Here is a 17583-nt window from a genome sequence, read left to right as displayed (position 1 = left end):
TGGTGAATTATAGTTGCACATTTCTTGGTGACAATTTGTCATCTTACGTCTTTATTTGAAAGTGCAACATAAATGGGAGCTCAGGTAACTTGTTTGGTATTCACATTTTCTCAAACATAGAATACCTCTATTAAAGAAACAACTTTTTAAATGTTCTTTCATTCTTGTTGGACTATTCTGGGTAAACTGATAGGAGCCTCATGCCTTTAGAAAGTTTCTCTAGTCCCTTTCTCCCATCCTGTAACTCCTTGTGCTGGTTGAGCAAGGCCACCTTGGTAGTGTTACTGTTTAGCTCTCTATGCCTGCAGGGAAGGTGCCAAAAAGACATTCCCTGTTACACTCTCACCCCCGTCCAGTACTCTGATGTTTGCTGTTTTACTCTAGTACCAGTGTTATCATTTGTTATTGTTCACAGTCCATCTAAGTCTTTGTAAATTTACATTGTCAGTGTCAAGTTACTTACCTTTTTCTAGGAGTAGTAAGACACTTTGAAATTACCTTTACACTTTAGTTTCGGTATTTATGAGACTCAAATGAGGCAGTGTAAGTGAAAAAGTTTGAAAGTTAGCAGTGAAATGACATTTTAGGTATTTGGTACCTGTTTAGGTTTTTGGAGCAGAATAATGACATGATACACGTTATGTTACGTTACGTTACTTTATGTTATGTTACTTACGTTACCTTATGTTATGTTATTTTGAGACAGGGTTTCAGGCTGGAGTGCAAGTGGTGCAATCTTGGCTCACTGCAGCCTCCTCCTCCTGAGTTCAAGTGACTCTCCTGCCTCAGCCTCCCAAGTACCTGGATTACAGGCATACGCCAGCACATCCTGCTAATTTTTGTTATTATTATTATTTTTTTTTAGAGATGGGGGTCTTGCCCTGTTGCCCAGGCTGGTCTCGAACTCCTGACTGCAGGTGATCAGCCCGCCTCAGCCTCCCAAAGTGCTGGGATTACAGGCGTGAATTACTGTGCCGGGCCCGATACACTATTTTAGTTAACATTGATACGATACTGGATCCCCAGAATATGGGAAGCAGGGAGGGTGAAATTAGAGGAGGGGAGAGCTGAAGTGGGGGCAAGATCAGGGTGAGGTTGGTGACTTTGAGAGTGGAAATGAAAGAATATAATCAGTAGTCATTTTGGAGGGAAAATCAGTATTTATTGGTGATTGATAAGGGAGACGAGCAGATAGAATCTCTTGCCTTCCAGATTAATTAATCCAATAAACATTTGTGTGTCAATTATTTTCCATAATCTGACATAGGCATTTGCTATATAAAGGTACATAGACCTGTATGGGCCTCTAGGTATTGTTAGTCTTTTAGGTCTGGGGAGGGTGCTGCTTGCATTCGTGAACATAGAGAATTTGGGAACAAGTGCTAGTTTGGGTATTAAGTCAACCTATCTAGTTGTAAACAAGTTGAGTTCTGTGCCACAGATATGGATGGATATGAAATATGGCTATATTAATTTTTATTTGGTCCTCATGAAATTTGTTTAGGATCACAGACATTTGATTGTAAAGTTTAATTATTGTTTAGAGAAATGGTATTTTTAGGCATTTGGAAAGATTATATTTTTCTCCGAGTAGTGGCAAATAGGGTATTTAGTGATCAAACAACATTGCAATGAAACTTTTAACTTTTAAGTAATTTGTATTTAGTCTTTTGGTTCTGTTTCTGGAAGAAAAACCTTTCTGAATCTTACCTGCATAAACATAAGTGTTGCTTACAGGCTTGTCAATTCTAGTTATTCTCAGTATTGAAACAATAGGATTTAAATACATTTAGCTTAATGAATTTTTTTACTTTACAGCAGTAATTCTCCAACTTCAGAGTAAATAGAATCTCCTGGAGGGCTTGTTAAATAAAGTAGGTCACTGGGTTCCACTCCTGGAGCTTCCACTTCAGTAGGTCTGGGTGGGGTTGGAAATTTGCATTTTCAGCAAGGTGGTACTTACGTTAAGAATTATTGTTATATAATAAGGAGTAAGATTATCATAGGAAACCACAATTTAGCTTCTAAAAAATACAGACTATTAACACCTAAGAAATAAACTTCATTTTAATAAATATACAGCTCAAATCCATATCTCCTTAGGATGTGATAAATACCAGATTTTTATCATAGTCTTTCCTGAAATTTTATTGTTCTAATTTATTTATTCAGCAGTAGAATAAATTAGAAAAATGTCCTTAAAATACATTAAAGACATCATAAATAGTGTTCTCTATTCATAAGAAAAAGTTGAGTATTTAGAGGTATTTGAAATAACATAATTCATTTACCCTTATATTTTTCCTTGAATTAAAATCAGACTTCAGTTTTAAAAAATTTAATACCCACTGTGAAAAACCAAAAGCACCCGTTTATTAAAAGGTAGTTGGTTTTGTTTTCTACTCTCCTTTTCCACCTACCCCCATCAGCCCCATGTTTCCCTGAAGTTCAAAACCCAAAACTCATTTAAGATTAAATGTGACAATATGATTAAGGTAGTATGTCAACCCAAATTAGTTTCAGTAATTTAAAAAAGAATCTTATGTTTTTTAGCTAATGGGAATGACAGCAAGAAATTTAAACGAGATAGACCTCCCTGTTCGCCTTCCCGTGTTCTCCATCTTCGAAAAATTCCATGTGATGTCACCGAAGCAGAGATCATATCATTAGGTCTACCATTTGGCAAAGTAACTAATCTTTTGATGTTGAAAGGAAAAAGCCAGGTATGTAATATTTAAAGATTGACAAAGAGTGATTATCTCCAGATGTTAGTATTACTGATTATTTTTTATTTTCTTGAGCTTCTCTGTATTTTTAAAATTTCATATTCTGAACATAAATTAGTTTTAAAAGTAGATTTTTTGCGGGGGGAGTGTAACAGGAAGCAACAAACCATAGTAACACAAGAAACAGGATTTCTCTTATCCATTGACTTATGTTTTTTCTTCTTAAGGCACAAATGTTTTATTTTCTTTTAGTTAATTTGTTTTTAATTTGATTTATATTTTGTATTACACAGTGGTTTATCAAATGTCCTGTGATTAGCAGAAAACGCTGATAGGATATAAATTATACCTCATTTGGCAAATTAAAGAACAGTTAAGTTTTCAAAAATCTAGATAAAAATGTCTAGTATTGTCGGCCGGGCGCAGTGGCTCATGCCTGTAATCCCAGCACTTTGGGAGGCCAAGGTAGGCAAATCACCTGAGGTCAGGAGTTCGAGATCAGCCTGGGCAACACGGTGAAACCCTGTCTCTACTAAAAATACAAAATTAGCCGGGCATGGTGGCACATGCCTGTAATCCCAGCTACTCGGGAGGCTGAGGCAGGAGAATCGCTTGAACCTGGGAGGTGGAGGATGTGGTGAGCTGAGATCGTGCCATTGCACTCCAGCCTGGGCAACAAGAGTAAATTTCTGTCTCACCAAAAAAAAGAAAAAAAAGTATAGTATTGTCAAAAGACAAAATCACAACACATTTAAACATGATTACATTGGCTTCTATTTGTGATTCTAGAACCGAGCAACACCTCATTCTTTAAAATAGAATGGGCCGGGCGCGGTGGCTCAAGCCTGTAATCCCAGCACTTTGGGAGGCCGAGACGGGCGGATCACAAGGTCAGGAGATCGAGACCATCCTGGCTATCACGGTGAAACCCCGTCTCTACTAAAACTACAAAAAATTAGCCAGGCGCGGTGGTGGGCGCCTGTAGTCCCAGCTACTCGGGAGGCTGAGGCAGGAGAATGGCGTGAAACCGGGAGGCGGAGCTTGCAGTGAGCTGAGATCCGGCCACTGCACTCCAGCCTGGGCGGCAGAGCGAGACTCCTTCTCAAAAAAAAAAAAAAAAAAAAAAAAAAAAAAAATAGAATGAATGTTCCACTGGGCAAGACAGAACAGTTGGTTTTTATAAGGTGGGAACAAGGAAATAACAGTTGTTTAAAAAGTGAATTTGTTAACACTGGGTTATTGCATTTTACTTTTCTTGTAAGGATCAAATCAGTAGGAACTTACTGTGCTGATTCAGGTAGGCCACTCTCTTTCTGATTGGTTGCTGCGAATCTCCTGTTTTCAGGAAAAACTGGTTTGTTTGGGGATTTACTTGCTTTACTTTGCATGAGTGACTCCATTTTAATTTGGACTGGTCTGCTGGGGTGTAGTGCAGGAGGCTAGTCAAAATAATGTCCTCTCAAAAAGTCAGTTTATTTTAGGTATAGAATTAATATGTATCTTCTTTCATAATTCAGAAGAGACTGTAAAGAGTATTCATTTGAGTCTGGGCGCGGTGGCTCAAGTCTGTAATCCCAGCACTTTGGGAGGCCGAGACGGGCGAATCACGAGGTCAGGAGATCAAGACCATCCTGGCTAACACGGTGAAACCCCGTCTCTACTGAAAAATACAAAAAACGAGCCAGGTGAGGTGGCAGGCACCTGTAGTCCCAGCTACTCGGGAGGCTGAGGCAGGAGAATGGCGTAAACCCGGGAGGCGGAGCTTGCAGTGAGCTGAGATCTGGCCACTGCACTCCAGCCTAGGTGACAGAGCGAGACTCCATCTCAAAAAAAAAAAAAAAGAGTTTCCATTTGAGAAGGTAACAGATTCTTCTTAAGATGAGTAAGGAAACTTGTTTCTGTGGTGACCATGACAAAAAATATAATACTTGTCATGTGGATTTTAATAATTGTATGTCCTCTTGTTCCAACTCAGACCCCACTGGGATGAATTCTTTAGTTTTTTCCAAGTTTTTGGCTGTCCTAAAAATCTTTTATACTGTTTATTACTGTAAAGAAGAGGACAACAAATCTAGGCCCTAGGTATTTTGTAGTACATTGTGATGTATTACTGTGTTTCATCTGCTTTTGATAAATAATAAGTTTAAGAAACACATTTTAAATACATTTATAAATAGTAGTAAGCATTGGGCATGAAAGAGGTTGGATGATGATGTCTAACTGAGTTCCCTATATTTAGTAAATCACTTATTTAATATCCTCTTTAATTCACATGAGGTTACTAAGATCTGGAGAAGTTAAGTGTAACATGCCTTAATATTTGGCCCTTGTTGTATTTCCACATTTGTCTTAAATCCTTTGGAGACAGTGCATCCCTGCCAGTTAGATCTTTATTTTAACACAATTGCTACTATTGAGAATAGTATGGTTTGATGATTTGAACAGAGACCACATGGCCATATCTAATGGCTAATTGCCTGTGAAACGCTGAGCAGGCAACATCATAATTTTCTTTGTCTCTGCTACTGATTCTGGGTTTATTTTTATCGGTAAGCTAACCGTAAGTGTTATGTTAATTGCTTGTGTTTTGATCACAAATCCTGTTTAAAAAATATCTTTTTAGTAAATACACTTGAACAGGAGATTCTGATTTGAGTCACTAGAACCACTCGTGAGTGATAACTTTTCTCAGGGCATTTGGAGGGTGAAGTATTGGGGGCCAAATGGGGATTATTTTTACCAGCCTTCCTCTGGGTAGTGACTTTTGGCTGTCTCTCTACTCTGTACTATTAAAATTGGACTTTTTGACTAGATACTTAAATAAAATGTAAATAATTACTGGACTGCATGTGGAAAAAAATTATTTTAGCATATGAAATTTTAGGTCCTATATACTGTAAGAAAGAAAATCCTGTGACAAGAATCATATATTCCAAGTATATTGTTTAGCTTTTCCTTTATGTGACTGATGTTAGAATTTGAGTATGTTCTTAACATTTAGGAAAAAGTTTGCAGAAATATGCCCATACAATGAATATTATTGTTTACAAATTGTTGAAAGATGAAACTGTTTTTCCTACCTTGACCGTTTTTATCCTATTGTCTTAGAAAAATTAGAAAAAATACATTACTGACACAAGTGGATAATGGCTTCAAATTACATCACGGACATTTTTACCTTTTAAATAGTATAAATGACTTGAAGTCAATTTTGCTCTTTTAAGATAGTGAAATTTTTATTTGCTTGGGGAGTTTTGTTTGTTTATTGTGAGTTGGTTGATTTGTGATGTTTCACCCACTGTCTCATGGCTAACATCACTGTTTCATAGAACATTGGTAGTTCATTTGGAGCATTTCATTGGTTGTTACATTTGGTTGGTACAGTTATACATCATGTTTAACATCTGTCCAGTTAATATTGCTTTTCTAGACTTTATGTGGAAACATTTGACAAGTAAGGTAACTATAAACAAAGAAATAGTTTGATATAGAGCTATTTGCCATTTCCTGTGTTCAGTAATTTTAGTGTTAACAAATTCATATTTTATAAATTGTAAATGTTTTATACATAAGTTGAAATGGTTGATACGTGCTTGCTAATTAAATGCTCTTGTGCCTGGGGATAGTGGCACTTGCCTCAAGGATTGCTTGAGTCTGGGCATTCTGGACTGTAGTGTACTAAGCCGATTTGGTATCCACACTAAGTTTGACATCAGTGTGGTCCAGGTTGCCTAAGGAGGGGTGAACTGGCCCAGACCAGAACCAGAGCAGGTCAAAACTCCTGTGCTGATGAGTAGTGGGATCGTGCCTGTGAATAGGCGGGGCAACATATCAACACCCCTATCTGTTAAAAAAAAAAAAAGGATGGATGGATGAATGAATAAATAAATATGTTCTTTTGTAGTAAAAAAAAGAATTGGATTGTCTAACTAGAAATTTTGTTGATTTGGATCAGGAGTGATTCCTGCATTTTAAATTTTTTGAGATGTTCTTACCAGTAGTTTTGAGGACTCAGAATGGTTGGTTAGTGTCTATAGTTTATCTTTCTAACTAATCATTAAAATAGGGCGACAAAGCCTGGGCACAGTGGTTCACGCCTGTAATCCCACCACTTTGGGAGGCTGAGGCAAGAGGATTACTTGAGCTCAGGAGTTCAAGACCAGCCTGGGCAGTATAGTGAGACCTCATCGCTACGAAAATTGTAAAAAATTAGCCAAGTGTGGTGGCACCCACCTGTAGTCCCAGCTATTTGGGAGGCTGAGATGGAAGGATTGCTTGAGCCCAGGAAGTGGAGGTTGCAGTGAGCTGAGATTGCGCCACTGCACTCCGGTGTAGTGAGACTCTGTCTCTAAATAAATAAATAAATAAATAAAAAGAGTGAGATGGGGACAAAATCTACCACCTTAAAGCTTTGTTAGTATCTTATTCCTGTAAGAGGAAACTATGTATACTATAGAATACAAGTGTCAAGGGGCTTTTGCCAGCTAAACTTTTCCCGAGTCATTCTTCAGATATCTACTGTTAGTACAGTGACTACAGATATCAAGTCACTTGAATGACTTAAATCAATATTGACTCAGTGAGTGTAGGAAGTTCTCAGATTTCCATAATTTGAATAATTGATCTTTCGTCCCTTATTTTTTAAAAAATATTCTGTATTTGGAAGATTATAAACTATTTTCTGTTTTTGAGACGGAGTCTCGCTTTGTTGCCCAGGCTGGAGTACACTGGAGTTCACTGGTGAGATCTTGACCTCACTGCAACCTCTGCCTCCCAGGTTCAAGTGATTCTCCTGCCTCAGCCTCTCAAGAAACTAGGATTACAGGCACCTGCCACCACACCTGGCTAATTTTTTGTGTGTGTTTTTAGTAGAGACGGGGTTATACAGCTTTGGCCAGGCTGGTCTCGAACTCCTAACCTCAAGTGATCTGCCCATCACGGCCTCCCAAAGCATTGGGATCATAGGCGTGAGCCACTACACCTGGCCTTATTTTGTCATAAAGGTTTAATATCCCTAATCTGAAAATGAGGTGCTCCAAAATCTGAAACTTTTTGAGCACCATAATAATCAAAGGAAATGCTCACTGGAGCATTTTGGATTCCAGAATTTTGAATTAGGGATGCTCAGCTAGTAAGTATCTAAGGCAAATATTAAATATTTCAAAATCTGAAATCCAAAACACTTCTGTTCCTAAGTATTTTGGATAAGGGATACTTAGCCTGTGCCTCAGAATTAAATATGACATATGTGTGCATGTCTATGTTTTATCGAATGCCTCAGTACTTAAAAAGGAACCTAAAGCCAGGCGCGGTGGCTCATTCCTCTAATCCCAGCACTTTAGGAGGCCAAGGTGGGTGGATCACTTGAGGTCAGGAGTTCAAGTGTTGGCCTGGCCAACATGGTGAAACCGCGTCTCTACTGAAAATACAAAAATTAGCCGGGTGTGGTGGCACGCACTTTGATTGTGATCCCAGCTACTCGGGAGTCTGAGGCCGGAGAGTTGCTTGAACCCAGGAGGTGGAGGTTGCAGTGAGCTGAAATCGCACCACTGCACTCCAGCCTGGGCAACACAGCAAGACTCCTACTCAAAAACAAACAAAAACAAAAAAAGGAACCTAAGCCCTGGGAACACTAAAGCCATGTGAGTCTATGAGTTGGGGGCAGCTGGTGGCAGTGGTGATGGGTAATATGGTAAGGAGATCACTGAAACGTTTTCTTCACAACACTTTTTGAGGGTTGAGGGATAGAGAGAGGGTGTGGAATGGAGAGAATTCTTGGTACCTTAAGATAACGTGGTCTGTCAATGCTGCACGCATGATTTCCCATCATTTTAGACTGGAATTTCAGATGCCTTTTTAAGGAATGCTTAAGAATCATGATTCTTATGTTGGGAAACCTTTAAAAAATTAAAAATACTTCATACATTTATTGAAAAAAATTCAAAAGCATAGAATTATTTAAAGTAAAACTTGATATTCCCCAAACAGCACTGTTTTCTGGCCAAAGTTAAGTGTGATTTCATACATACAAGTAAATGTGACATGAAGATGTAGATACCATGTTTATATATGTGTGCACGTGTGTGTAATATATATAAACATGTAAAACACAGGAAATACCTTTACATATTTATATGTAACCTTTTTTCAAAATGTAACATGGGTGTTAATTGGAAGCATTTGAAACATTGAGTACGAAGGATTTGATGACACCTGTAGTCCTAGCACTCTGGGAGGCCGACTTAGGTGAATCGCTTGAGGTCAGGAGTTCTAGACAAGCCTGCATGATGACTCCCCGTCTCTACTATAAACCCAAAAATTAGCCAGGGGCATGGTATCATGTGCTTGTTAATCCCAGTCACTTGTGGGGCTGAGGCAGGAGAATCATTTGAACCCAGGAGGCAGAGGTTACAGTGAGCCGAGATATGCCACTGCACTCCAGCCTGGGTGACAGTGAGACTGTGTCTCAAAAAAAAAAAAAAAAAGATTGAGAATTGGAAAATTGCCACTTAATTAACTGGTTTTATATGGTTCTTGATTTTTTTTCTCGTTTCTTCTTAGAAATACTTAAGAAGGCAAATCTAAAGTGTGCACCATTATATGAGTAAAAGGTGAAAGATTTATACCATCTGAAGAAAAACCAGAGTATTGATCACCATTCTACAAGGATGCTTTTCAGAGGCTGAGTTTAATAGTTTTATTCTGAAAAATCCCATACAGTCCAACTAACAGGAACTAAAAATGATCTCAATTAAAAAATCATCTCATGTTAGAGCTGCAAAGAGACTTAAAGATCCTGTTAGGCAGTGCTTCATGTTTTAGATAAGGACACTAAGGCTCAGAGGTGTTAATGAGTAAGGTGTCATAGCCAGGCATAGATTTTAATCAGGTTCCCTTTCTACCATATCATGCTAGTTCTCGTTTCTTGCTATCACATATGTTGGTGAAGTATGAGATAATAAAACTTACTGGAAAAAAGTGAATGCCCTATTAATTTGATTCATAAATGGCTGTTTTTAGAAAGGGTAAAAGGAGAACCTACCATTTTGCCCCATTCCTGTTTAAGACTGGGTATTATTAGAGCAGTGTTTCTCAATGTTTTTTCCTCTGTTTTTTCTTTCTGCTCCCCTAAAGACGGTTTGTAGCCTTTTTACCCCTTAATTGCCAGCATTAAATTTAGTATCTGTTTATGTATTATAGCCTTTTAGCCTCATTTTTTTTTTTTTTTTTAAGGCAGAGTTTCACTCAGTCGCAGTGGCGTGATCTTGGCTCACTGCAACCTCTGCCTCCCGGCCTCAAGCGATTCTCCCGCCTTAGCCACCCGAGTAGCTGGGATTACAGGCACCCGACAATCATTCCCGGCTAATTTTTGTAGTTTTAGTAGAGACAGGGTTTCACTGTGTTGGCCGGGCTGGCCTTGAACTCCTGACCTCAGGTGATCCACCCTCCTCAGACTCCCAAAGTGCTGGGATTGCAGGCCTGAGCCACCGTGCCCAGCCTTAGCCTCACTATTTTTAATGATAAACTTAAATCACAGCCCCTGAAAGCATCCGTTTACAGTGGTGACATACACATTTATTTTCATCTTTTTAATTATTTCTAGATTTTAAAAGAAACAGAAATAAAAGGAGAACCAAAAACTACATAAAATCCCTTAATCAACTGGCAGTTAAATCCTTTTTTTTTTTTTTTTGAGACAGTGTCTTACTCTGTTGCCCATGGTGCAGTGCAGTCATACAGACATGGATCACTGCACCCTCAACCTCCTAGGCTCAAGCAATCCTCCTACTCAACCCCTCCCTCATTCCCCAACCCCAAGTAGCTGGGACCACAGCCATGTGCCACTATGCGTAGCTAATTTAAGAAATTTTTTTTGTAGAGATGGATTCTCCCTATGTTGCCCAGGCTGGTGTTGAACTCCTGGGCTCAAGCAGTCCTCCCACTTTGTCTTCCCAAAGTAGCTGGAATTACAGTTGTGAACCACCATGCCTGGCTTCTCAAAGTTCTTCAATGAACTCAACTTTTTAGTTGTTTCTAATTGACATCCATGATATTTTGAAGCAAAGTTTTTTTTTTTCCTCCCCTTGGGGGTAGTGTCATTTTATTTGAGAATGCATGGTTTTAGAGCAAGCTAGAATGGCAAAATATCTCTTAACTATCTTTCAAAAAGATGAGCTTTCACTTTATCTTCTTGTGTTTATTGCAGGCTTTCTTAGAAATGGCTTCTGAGGAAGCTGCTGTTACTATGGTGAATTATTACACTCCTATTACTCCTCACCTTCGAAGCCAGCCTGTTTATATTCAGTATTCCAATCACAGAGAACTTAAGACTGACAATCTACCTAATCAAGCTGTAAGTATTAAAGGTGTTTTTAAAAATAGATGTGGGAACACATGGTATGATAAATTACATACTTTACAGATGAAGCAAAATTATGTGCCTTTATTTATTTTAGGATACTTTACTAGTCATAATTGTATATGTAAATTCTTCCCCCAGTTCTTAAGAATAAGAAAGCAATGCCATTTAGAAATATATTAGAAGTTTATTTTTTCTCTTGAAACTGTTTTCACAATAAAAAAAGGAGAAAAAATATTTATTGTTATATACATCTTTAAATCTCAGATCTGAAAGAAACTTAATGATTCATTTCAATCGTCTTTTTACAGACTCTAACAAAGGCATTGAGAAACTGAGTGATATTAAGTAACGGAACTTAAGACCTTAAGAGTTTTTTAGAATTGTTTATTAAATGATTTTTGACTCCTGAAGATGAATGTGAAATGTAGCATAGCAACATTTCTTACCCATTTTTCTGTTATTTTGATGTAGCACACGTTGAGTCTTTTGTGTCTTTCCATGTTGATTTTTAAGTGGTTAAAAATAGTTTAATAATTTGAAGTTATTTAAGGACAGAAAATGTTTATCCACAAAGCAAATACATTTTAAGAAAGTGGGTTTTGGCTGGGTGCGATTTGGGAGGCCGAGGCAGGTGGATCATGAGGTCAGGAGATCGAGACCATCCTGGCTAACACAGTGAAACCCTGTCTGTACCAAAAATACAAAAAAAATTAGCCGGGTGTGGTGGCGGATGCCGGTAGTCCCAGCTACTCAGGAGGCTGAGGCAGAGAAATGGTGTGAACCCGGGAGGCAGAGCTTGTGGTGAGCCAAGACCGTGCCACTGTGTTCCAGCCTGGGTGGCAGAATGAGACTCCATCTCAAAAAAAAACCAAAAAAAACAAAAAGAAGAAAGTGGGTTTTTTTAAAGTTATGATTTTAAGGGCATGTTTGGCCTCTGTATTCTTGCTCTAGGCAAAGAACTCCTCCAGCTCTCTGATTTTGTGTTGAAAGGCAGCATAATGTAAGCTGGTGAGATTCAATTAGTTTTCCACATTGTTTGAAACAGTGATATTTACTGCACGTAATCCTTAACTTATTTTAGGCAATATTAATGGCATATAATAAACTATATAAGCTTATAATAAATACAGTATTAGATGAATGGAATAGACTTTTTAAAATAAAAAATTGTCATTACAAATTGTACATAGGATACATGCTTATGGTACACCATTCAATCGAGAAAAGTAAAAGAGAAAAGAACTAAAACCAATCCAGTTACCCAGAGATAACTAATGACTAGTGGTAATATTCGATGTGTATTCAGGTGTCTGTGTATCTAATTTTACACAAAATGTTTTGAAATCTTTTTTTGTGTAATGTTATGGACATGAGTTTATTACAACAAATATAGCATTACCTCATTAGCTTTTAATGACTATAATACTCTCTTGTATAGGAGAATTATAATTTGTCCAATTTCTTTTTGATACACACTGAAGTTGTTTCCAGTGTATATTCCAGTACAGCATATTCCAGTCCAATACAATGTATATTGCCATATAATACAATGTATATTCCAATGTATATGTATGAAATTGCTGGGACAAAGCATGTACATATTTTAAATTTTGGTTTATGTTGCATGATTGCTTTCTGTAGAGACTATGTGCTTAGAGTGCCACCAATATAATGGATGAGCAGATGGCTTTCCAGTGTTTGTTAATAGATAGATGAGTAATTGTGTCCTATTTTTTACTTTTATTTGATAATTTGTAAAATACTTATACTGATTTTTGTTAGTGCCACTTCCCCATTTTTTATTGTGGTAAAATATACATGACATAAAATTTACCGTTTCAGCCGTTTTTAAATGTACAGGTTAATGGCATTAAGTACATTCACATTGTTGTATAGTCACCACCACTCTTAGTCTCTAGATGCCATTTCTCATCACCTCAAACTTGAAACACTCTATCCATTATACAGTAACTCCCTGTTCCTCCCTCCCTCCCACCTCTGGCAACTACCATTCTACCTTCAGTCTCTATGGATTTTTAAATATATAGTCAAGTCTCTTAGGATGTCATAATACAATCTTTTCTGACTTCGATACCATGCTCAGAAAGACCTAGTACACCAAGATTAAAAAAAGAATCTACGTATGTTTTCTTCTAATACTTTTATGTTGTGGTTCTTACTTCTATTAGGAATTTTTTGGATGTAGGAATGAGGGTAAGGCTTCAGTCTTTTTTTTACTCCAAGAGACCAGTTTCTCCTGCATTATTTTTGAATAACTCACTTATTATCTATAATGTGAAACTTGTCCTTTGTCATATATTAGTTTTCTATACACACCCTATGCCTGCTGATCATATGTACACACACGTGCACTCTTGTCTGACATGCTTGTATGTTCTGCTTACATGTCTTGTTCTACCCTCGTGTGTGCTGCTCACATGCTATGCATTCCATGTTTAACCTTTACTTTAACCTTTTGAATTGCAAAAGCTTGGATTCCGATTCTGCATCTGTGCCCTAAGGCTTAATTTTTTTTTTTTTTTGGGAGACAGAATTTTACTCTTTGCCCAGGATGGAGTGAAGTGGCGCCATCTCAGCTCACTGCAACCTCTGCTCCCCTCCCCCCGCCCGCCGGGTTCAAGCGATTCTCCTGCCTTAGCCTCACGAGTAGCTGGGATTATAGGTGCCTGCCACCACACCCAGCTAATTTTTGTAGTTTTAGTAGAGACAGGGTTTCACTATGGTGGCCAGGCTGGTCTGGAACTCCTGACATTAGGTGATCCACCCGCCTCTGCCTCCCAGAGTGCTAGGATTACAGGTGTGAGCTACTGCTCCTGACTCCTAAGGCTTAATATATTGCAGGGCAAGACCTTATTTCTTACTCTCTTTTCAGAAATTAACTGATTAATATATCTTGCCTATTTCTTCAGATAAATTTTGGAATTATTTTGGTAACTCCTGTCCTCCAAGAGACACACTTGGAATTGGGTCGATGTTGTAAATTAATTTGAGATAATTAATTTTGCACATTAATTATATTACTCTGATTCTTTTAAAGAGGAAGTTATATTTTGTTTGTTTTCTTGTTTGTCTTTCAGTAGACTTTTTAATTTTCCTTCATGTAAATCCTGCATTTTTCTCATTAGTGTGATTCTTAAATATGTTGCTATAAATCTTGAAGGGAAAAAACAATTTAATAAATCTTAAAGGTTGGATTATTCCAAAGAGAAACAGTGAGAAATCCCAGTTGCTTGGCAACCAAAGCTAGCCTGAATGACCTAGTTTATTCTGAGATAGCCTTCATTTCTTCCCAATACTTTTTCCATCTTGTTGCTTTTGTATAACTTTTATGCATTGATGTTTGATAAAATACAATACTTTTTTTTTTTTAAATTCAAAGTCCTACATCAAACCTAATGTCAAAGTTTCAGATACCTGTTTGATATTTTTAAAGTACTGTAATGTCTTTTTATTCTGACATTCCCAGAAAGCTGATGGATGAGTGTTTCATTCCTTTTTATTCTCTGAATAGCAAGCTATCCCAAAATATGCACTTTATTTTTCCAGTTTATGATTGTACTTGCCAGAAGGTCAGGTGAATATTAAGTGTTTTTGTTTCCTTGATTTAAACTAAAATCACAACTGTAGAATTTAGGTCATGTTCTGAGATACAGCATTTGAGAAATGGTTGTGTTAATAGGAGTCATTATTGTATGCAGCTTTTCTTGACCTTGTGGATGAAAGTTTATAAATCTGCCATGAGATGACCATAGAAAGATTTTCTCTAAAAAGACAATCATACTTAAGATCTGTGCATTTTTATTGTATGTTAATTTTCGTCTTCTCAATCTGAGAAATATCTTCTTTACATTTTCCAGGCATTTTTAAATTTTACATGAAGTATACATTTCTCCTTACCCCACATTAAATTTGTTTTCCTGATCATACTATTGCTATTATTTCCTTTATTAATTTCACTATTCCAGAGAGTTTGTTACCCAAACATTTTAAAATTATTTCCCATAATAGGAATTCTGCTCCTTCATAATTTTTAGCATTGGACATAATTTTTAGCAGTTTGAGTTTGTCTGTTGTTTCCTTGTGATTCAATTCAGAGTATCTGTCTTTGACAGCACATCACAGAAGTAATGCTCTTTTCATTGCATCATAAAATTTCCATTAGTTGTGTTAGTAATGATGGGCTCTTTGATCACTTGATTAGGGTGGTGTTTGCCAGCCCTCTCCACTATAAAGTTGTTACTTACAAGGGGGAAGAGTAGTATTTTGTGGGCAGGTACTTTAAGACTATGTAAATATACTGTTCCTTATCAGCTGTTAATTTATATCAGTATGGACTAAAGGTTTCCTATGTTATTTGATGGGTTTTTTAACAGTTGTTATTATTTTGATACACAAATTGTCCTAGATTTGGCCAGTACAGGCCCCTTCAAACTGGTTTCTATGTCCTTTTGGAATATCCCTATCATTCTTTGAACATTTCCTTGCATTCTGACCAATGCTTCCTCCCCCTGCCCCAAAACAAAAATGTTTTATACTCATCTTGTGATTTCTGGGCCCCAGTTCTGGAATCAGCTATTCTTTTAGAGTGCCTTGGTTTCTTTTAGTGGAGAATATTTAGAAGCTTGTCTTGCCTACCCTTGCTTGGGTGTAAACATCCCATACCATAGTCTTTAATGTTGCTTTCATATTTCTTCTCCCATTGTCTTTTAAAAATTAGGAAATAAAAATTGTATCCAAATTTTCTCCTTTTCTCCATGTGTTTTTTTTCTTCAAGTAAATTTAAGCACCATTAAAAAATACTGTGTCGTTGTGGTATGCAGGGAGGTGTTTGACTGTTTACTGATTACAAATTTAGGATATGTACCTCCAGACAGAGTAGATAAATCTTGTTTTACTTAACTATATTGCTTCATACTGTTTTATGTCAACTAAATTTTAGGATTCATGTAATGCGTCTGTATAATCAAAAGTTCTCATTTTGGGTTGTTCTATAGCGAGCCCAGGCTGCACTGCAGGCTGTCAGTGCCGTCCAATCAGGAAGCCTGGCCCTTTCTGGAGGTCCTTCCAATGAAGGCACAGTCCTACCTGGGCAGAGCCCTGTGCTTCGAATAATTATTGAAAACCTCTTTTACCCTGTTACCCTGGAAGTTCTTCATCAGGTAAGGAGGAATAAATACTCTTAAGAAGGTTAAGTTAAATATGGCTTCTGAAACTTTTGATGTTTTATATCTAAGTTGTTTAGCTTATTGGTTTTGTTGATATATTTGTTTAAATAATGAAAAAGTCTTTATCCTGTTTCATAGAAATTAGAGGTAATTTTTTGACAGCCTCCTTTTTCTAACTTGAATACATAATTTAAAAGGGTGTAAAAAGTTTTGATTTTTTTCTTACAGGTAAGCATGAAAATGAACAAAGCATAGAATACTGTGAAAAGTCCAGGTAGTAGTTGTTCCTTAGAAAGTAACGTCACCATTGAGTACAACTAACTTGTTTCTGTTGACAGCTTCTTACATTTGAGTATTTCTGATTTAAAAATTCTAAAGGGAAAGTGTATAATAAGTCTTCACGTGTAATATGAATATACCATGTTGAATATTGACTGATGCCCAACCTAAGCTTCATACACTACCCGTTGCTATATCTAAATTGTCTTGATAAAAGAAATCATGGCAAGTAATATGTAGAATTTAAGAATTGAAGGTCAGTTAGTTTCATAATTTTGTAGTGAGTAAATCCGAAACACAAATAATTGATAAGTATTGAATATTGTAGAGAGTAATTGAAGAGCCAATTAGAATTGAGACTTCCTGATGTAATTTCCCATATTTTGTTTTTGAATGGTTGTTACATTTTTAACTAATATTTCATATATACATATCCTCAAAATGTAATATACAGTTATCTGGTAATCTGTGTATATAAATATTTGACATATAGCCCCAAAATTTAGTCAGCTTTTGTCCTCTTTAGCTATATATTGATTTCGTTTCGTTACACTTATTACACCCACATACTCATTACACCCACATATTAAAATACTGCAACACTTCCCTTGCTTATTTTCATTTAACAGAGTCGTGCCTTTGGATTTGTGGTATGTGCAGAGTCATAGGGGTGTGTGTGCTTGTATATGTAAGAATTGAAATACATCTTACTCTAGCCTCACATTTTACAAATAAAGAAGCTAGGGCCCTTAGAAGTTCATTTACTTTCCCACAGTCTATATACCAGTTGACAATAGAGCTCAGACACATTTCTTAGTAAAGTCCTGTGCCATGCATGTATATATTAAAACATGCCATTGAGTACGCCTACTGGGTCCTCCTTTGATATGCATTGGTGAAGCATGTCCTAAGGAGGACGCTAGCAATGGGATCCACAGCCATGGTTGCTCTCTGAAAGGGTTCAGCTATTGCTTAAGTGATTGGTTTCATTGTTCTTGTGGATTTTCTTCTATGTATCCCAGAAAGTGGC

At 37.1% G+C, this 17583-nt stretch overlaps 1 protein-coding gene across 9 annotated transcripts in view; it reads left to right on the top strand.

The window, feature by feature from the left end:
* PTBP3 (polypyrimidine tract binding protein 3) overlaps nt 1-17583 on the top strand; it is a 115892-nt gene that overhangs the window by 55653 nt on the left and 42656 nt on the right. For 7 of the 9 annotated variants that reach the window (XM_007968413.3, XM_037983623.2, XM_007968408.3 and 4 more), the window contains exons 3-5: nt 2554-2723; nt 10933-11079; nt 16104-16268. In XM_007968413.3, the coding sequence (XP_007966604.1) occupies nt 2554-2723; nt 10933-11079; nt 16104-16268 (482 nt within the window). The remainder of the gene's footprint in view (nt 1-2553; nt 2724-10932; nt 11080-16103; nt 16269-17583) is intronic. The other 2 variants (XM_037983633.2, XM_007968414.3) reach the window with 1 other exon arrangement.

This window comes from Chlorocebus sabaeus, chromosome 12 (assembly GCF_047675955.1).
Source record: "Chlorocebus sabaeus isolate Y175 chromosome 12, mChlSab1.0.hap1, whole genome shotgun sequence".
Classification (NCBI taxonomy): domain Eukaryota; kingdom Metazoa; phylum Chordata; class Mammalia; order Primates; family Cercopithecidae; genus Chlorocebus; species Chlorocebus sabaeus.
Note: the sequence above shows the minus strand (reverse complement) of the source record. Positions and strands in the feature narration are given on the sequence as shown.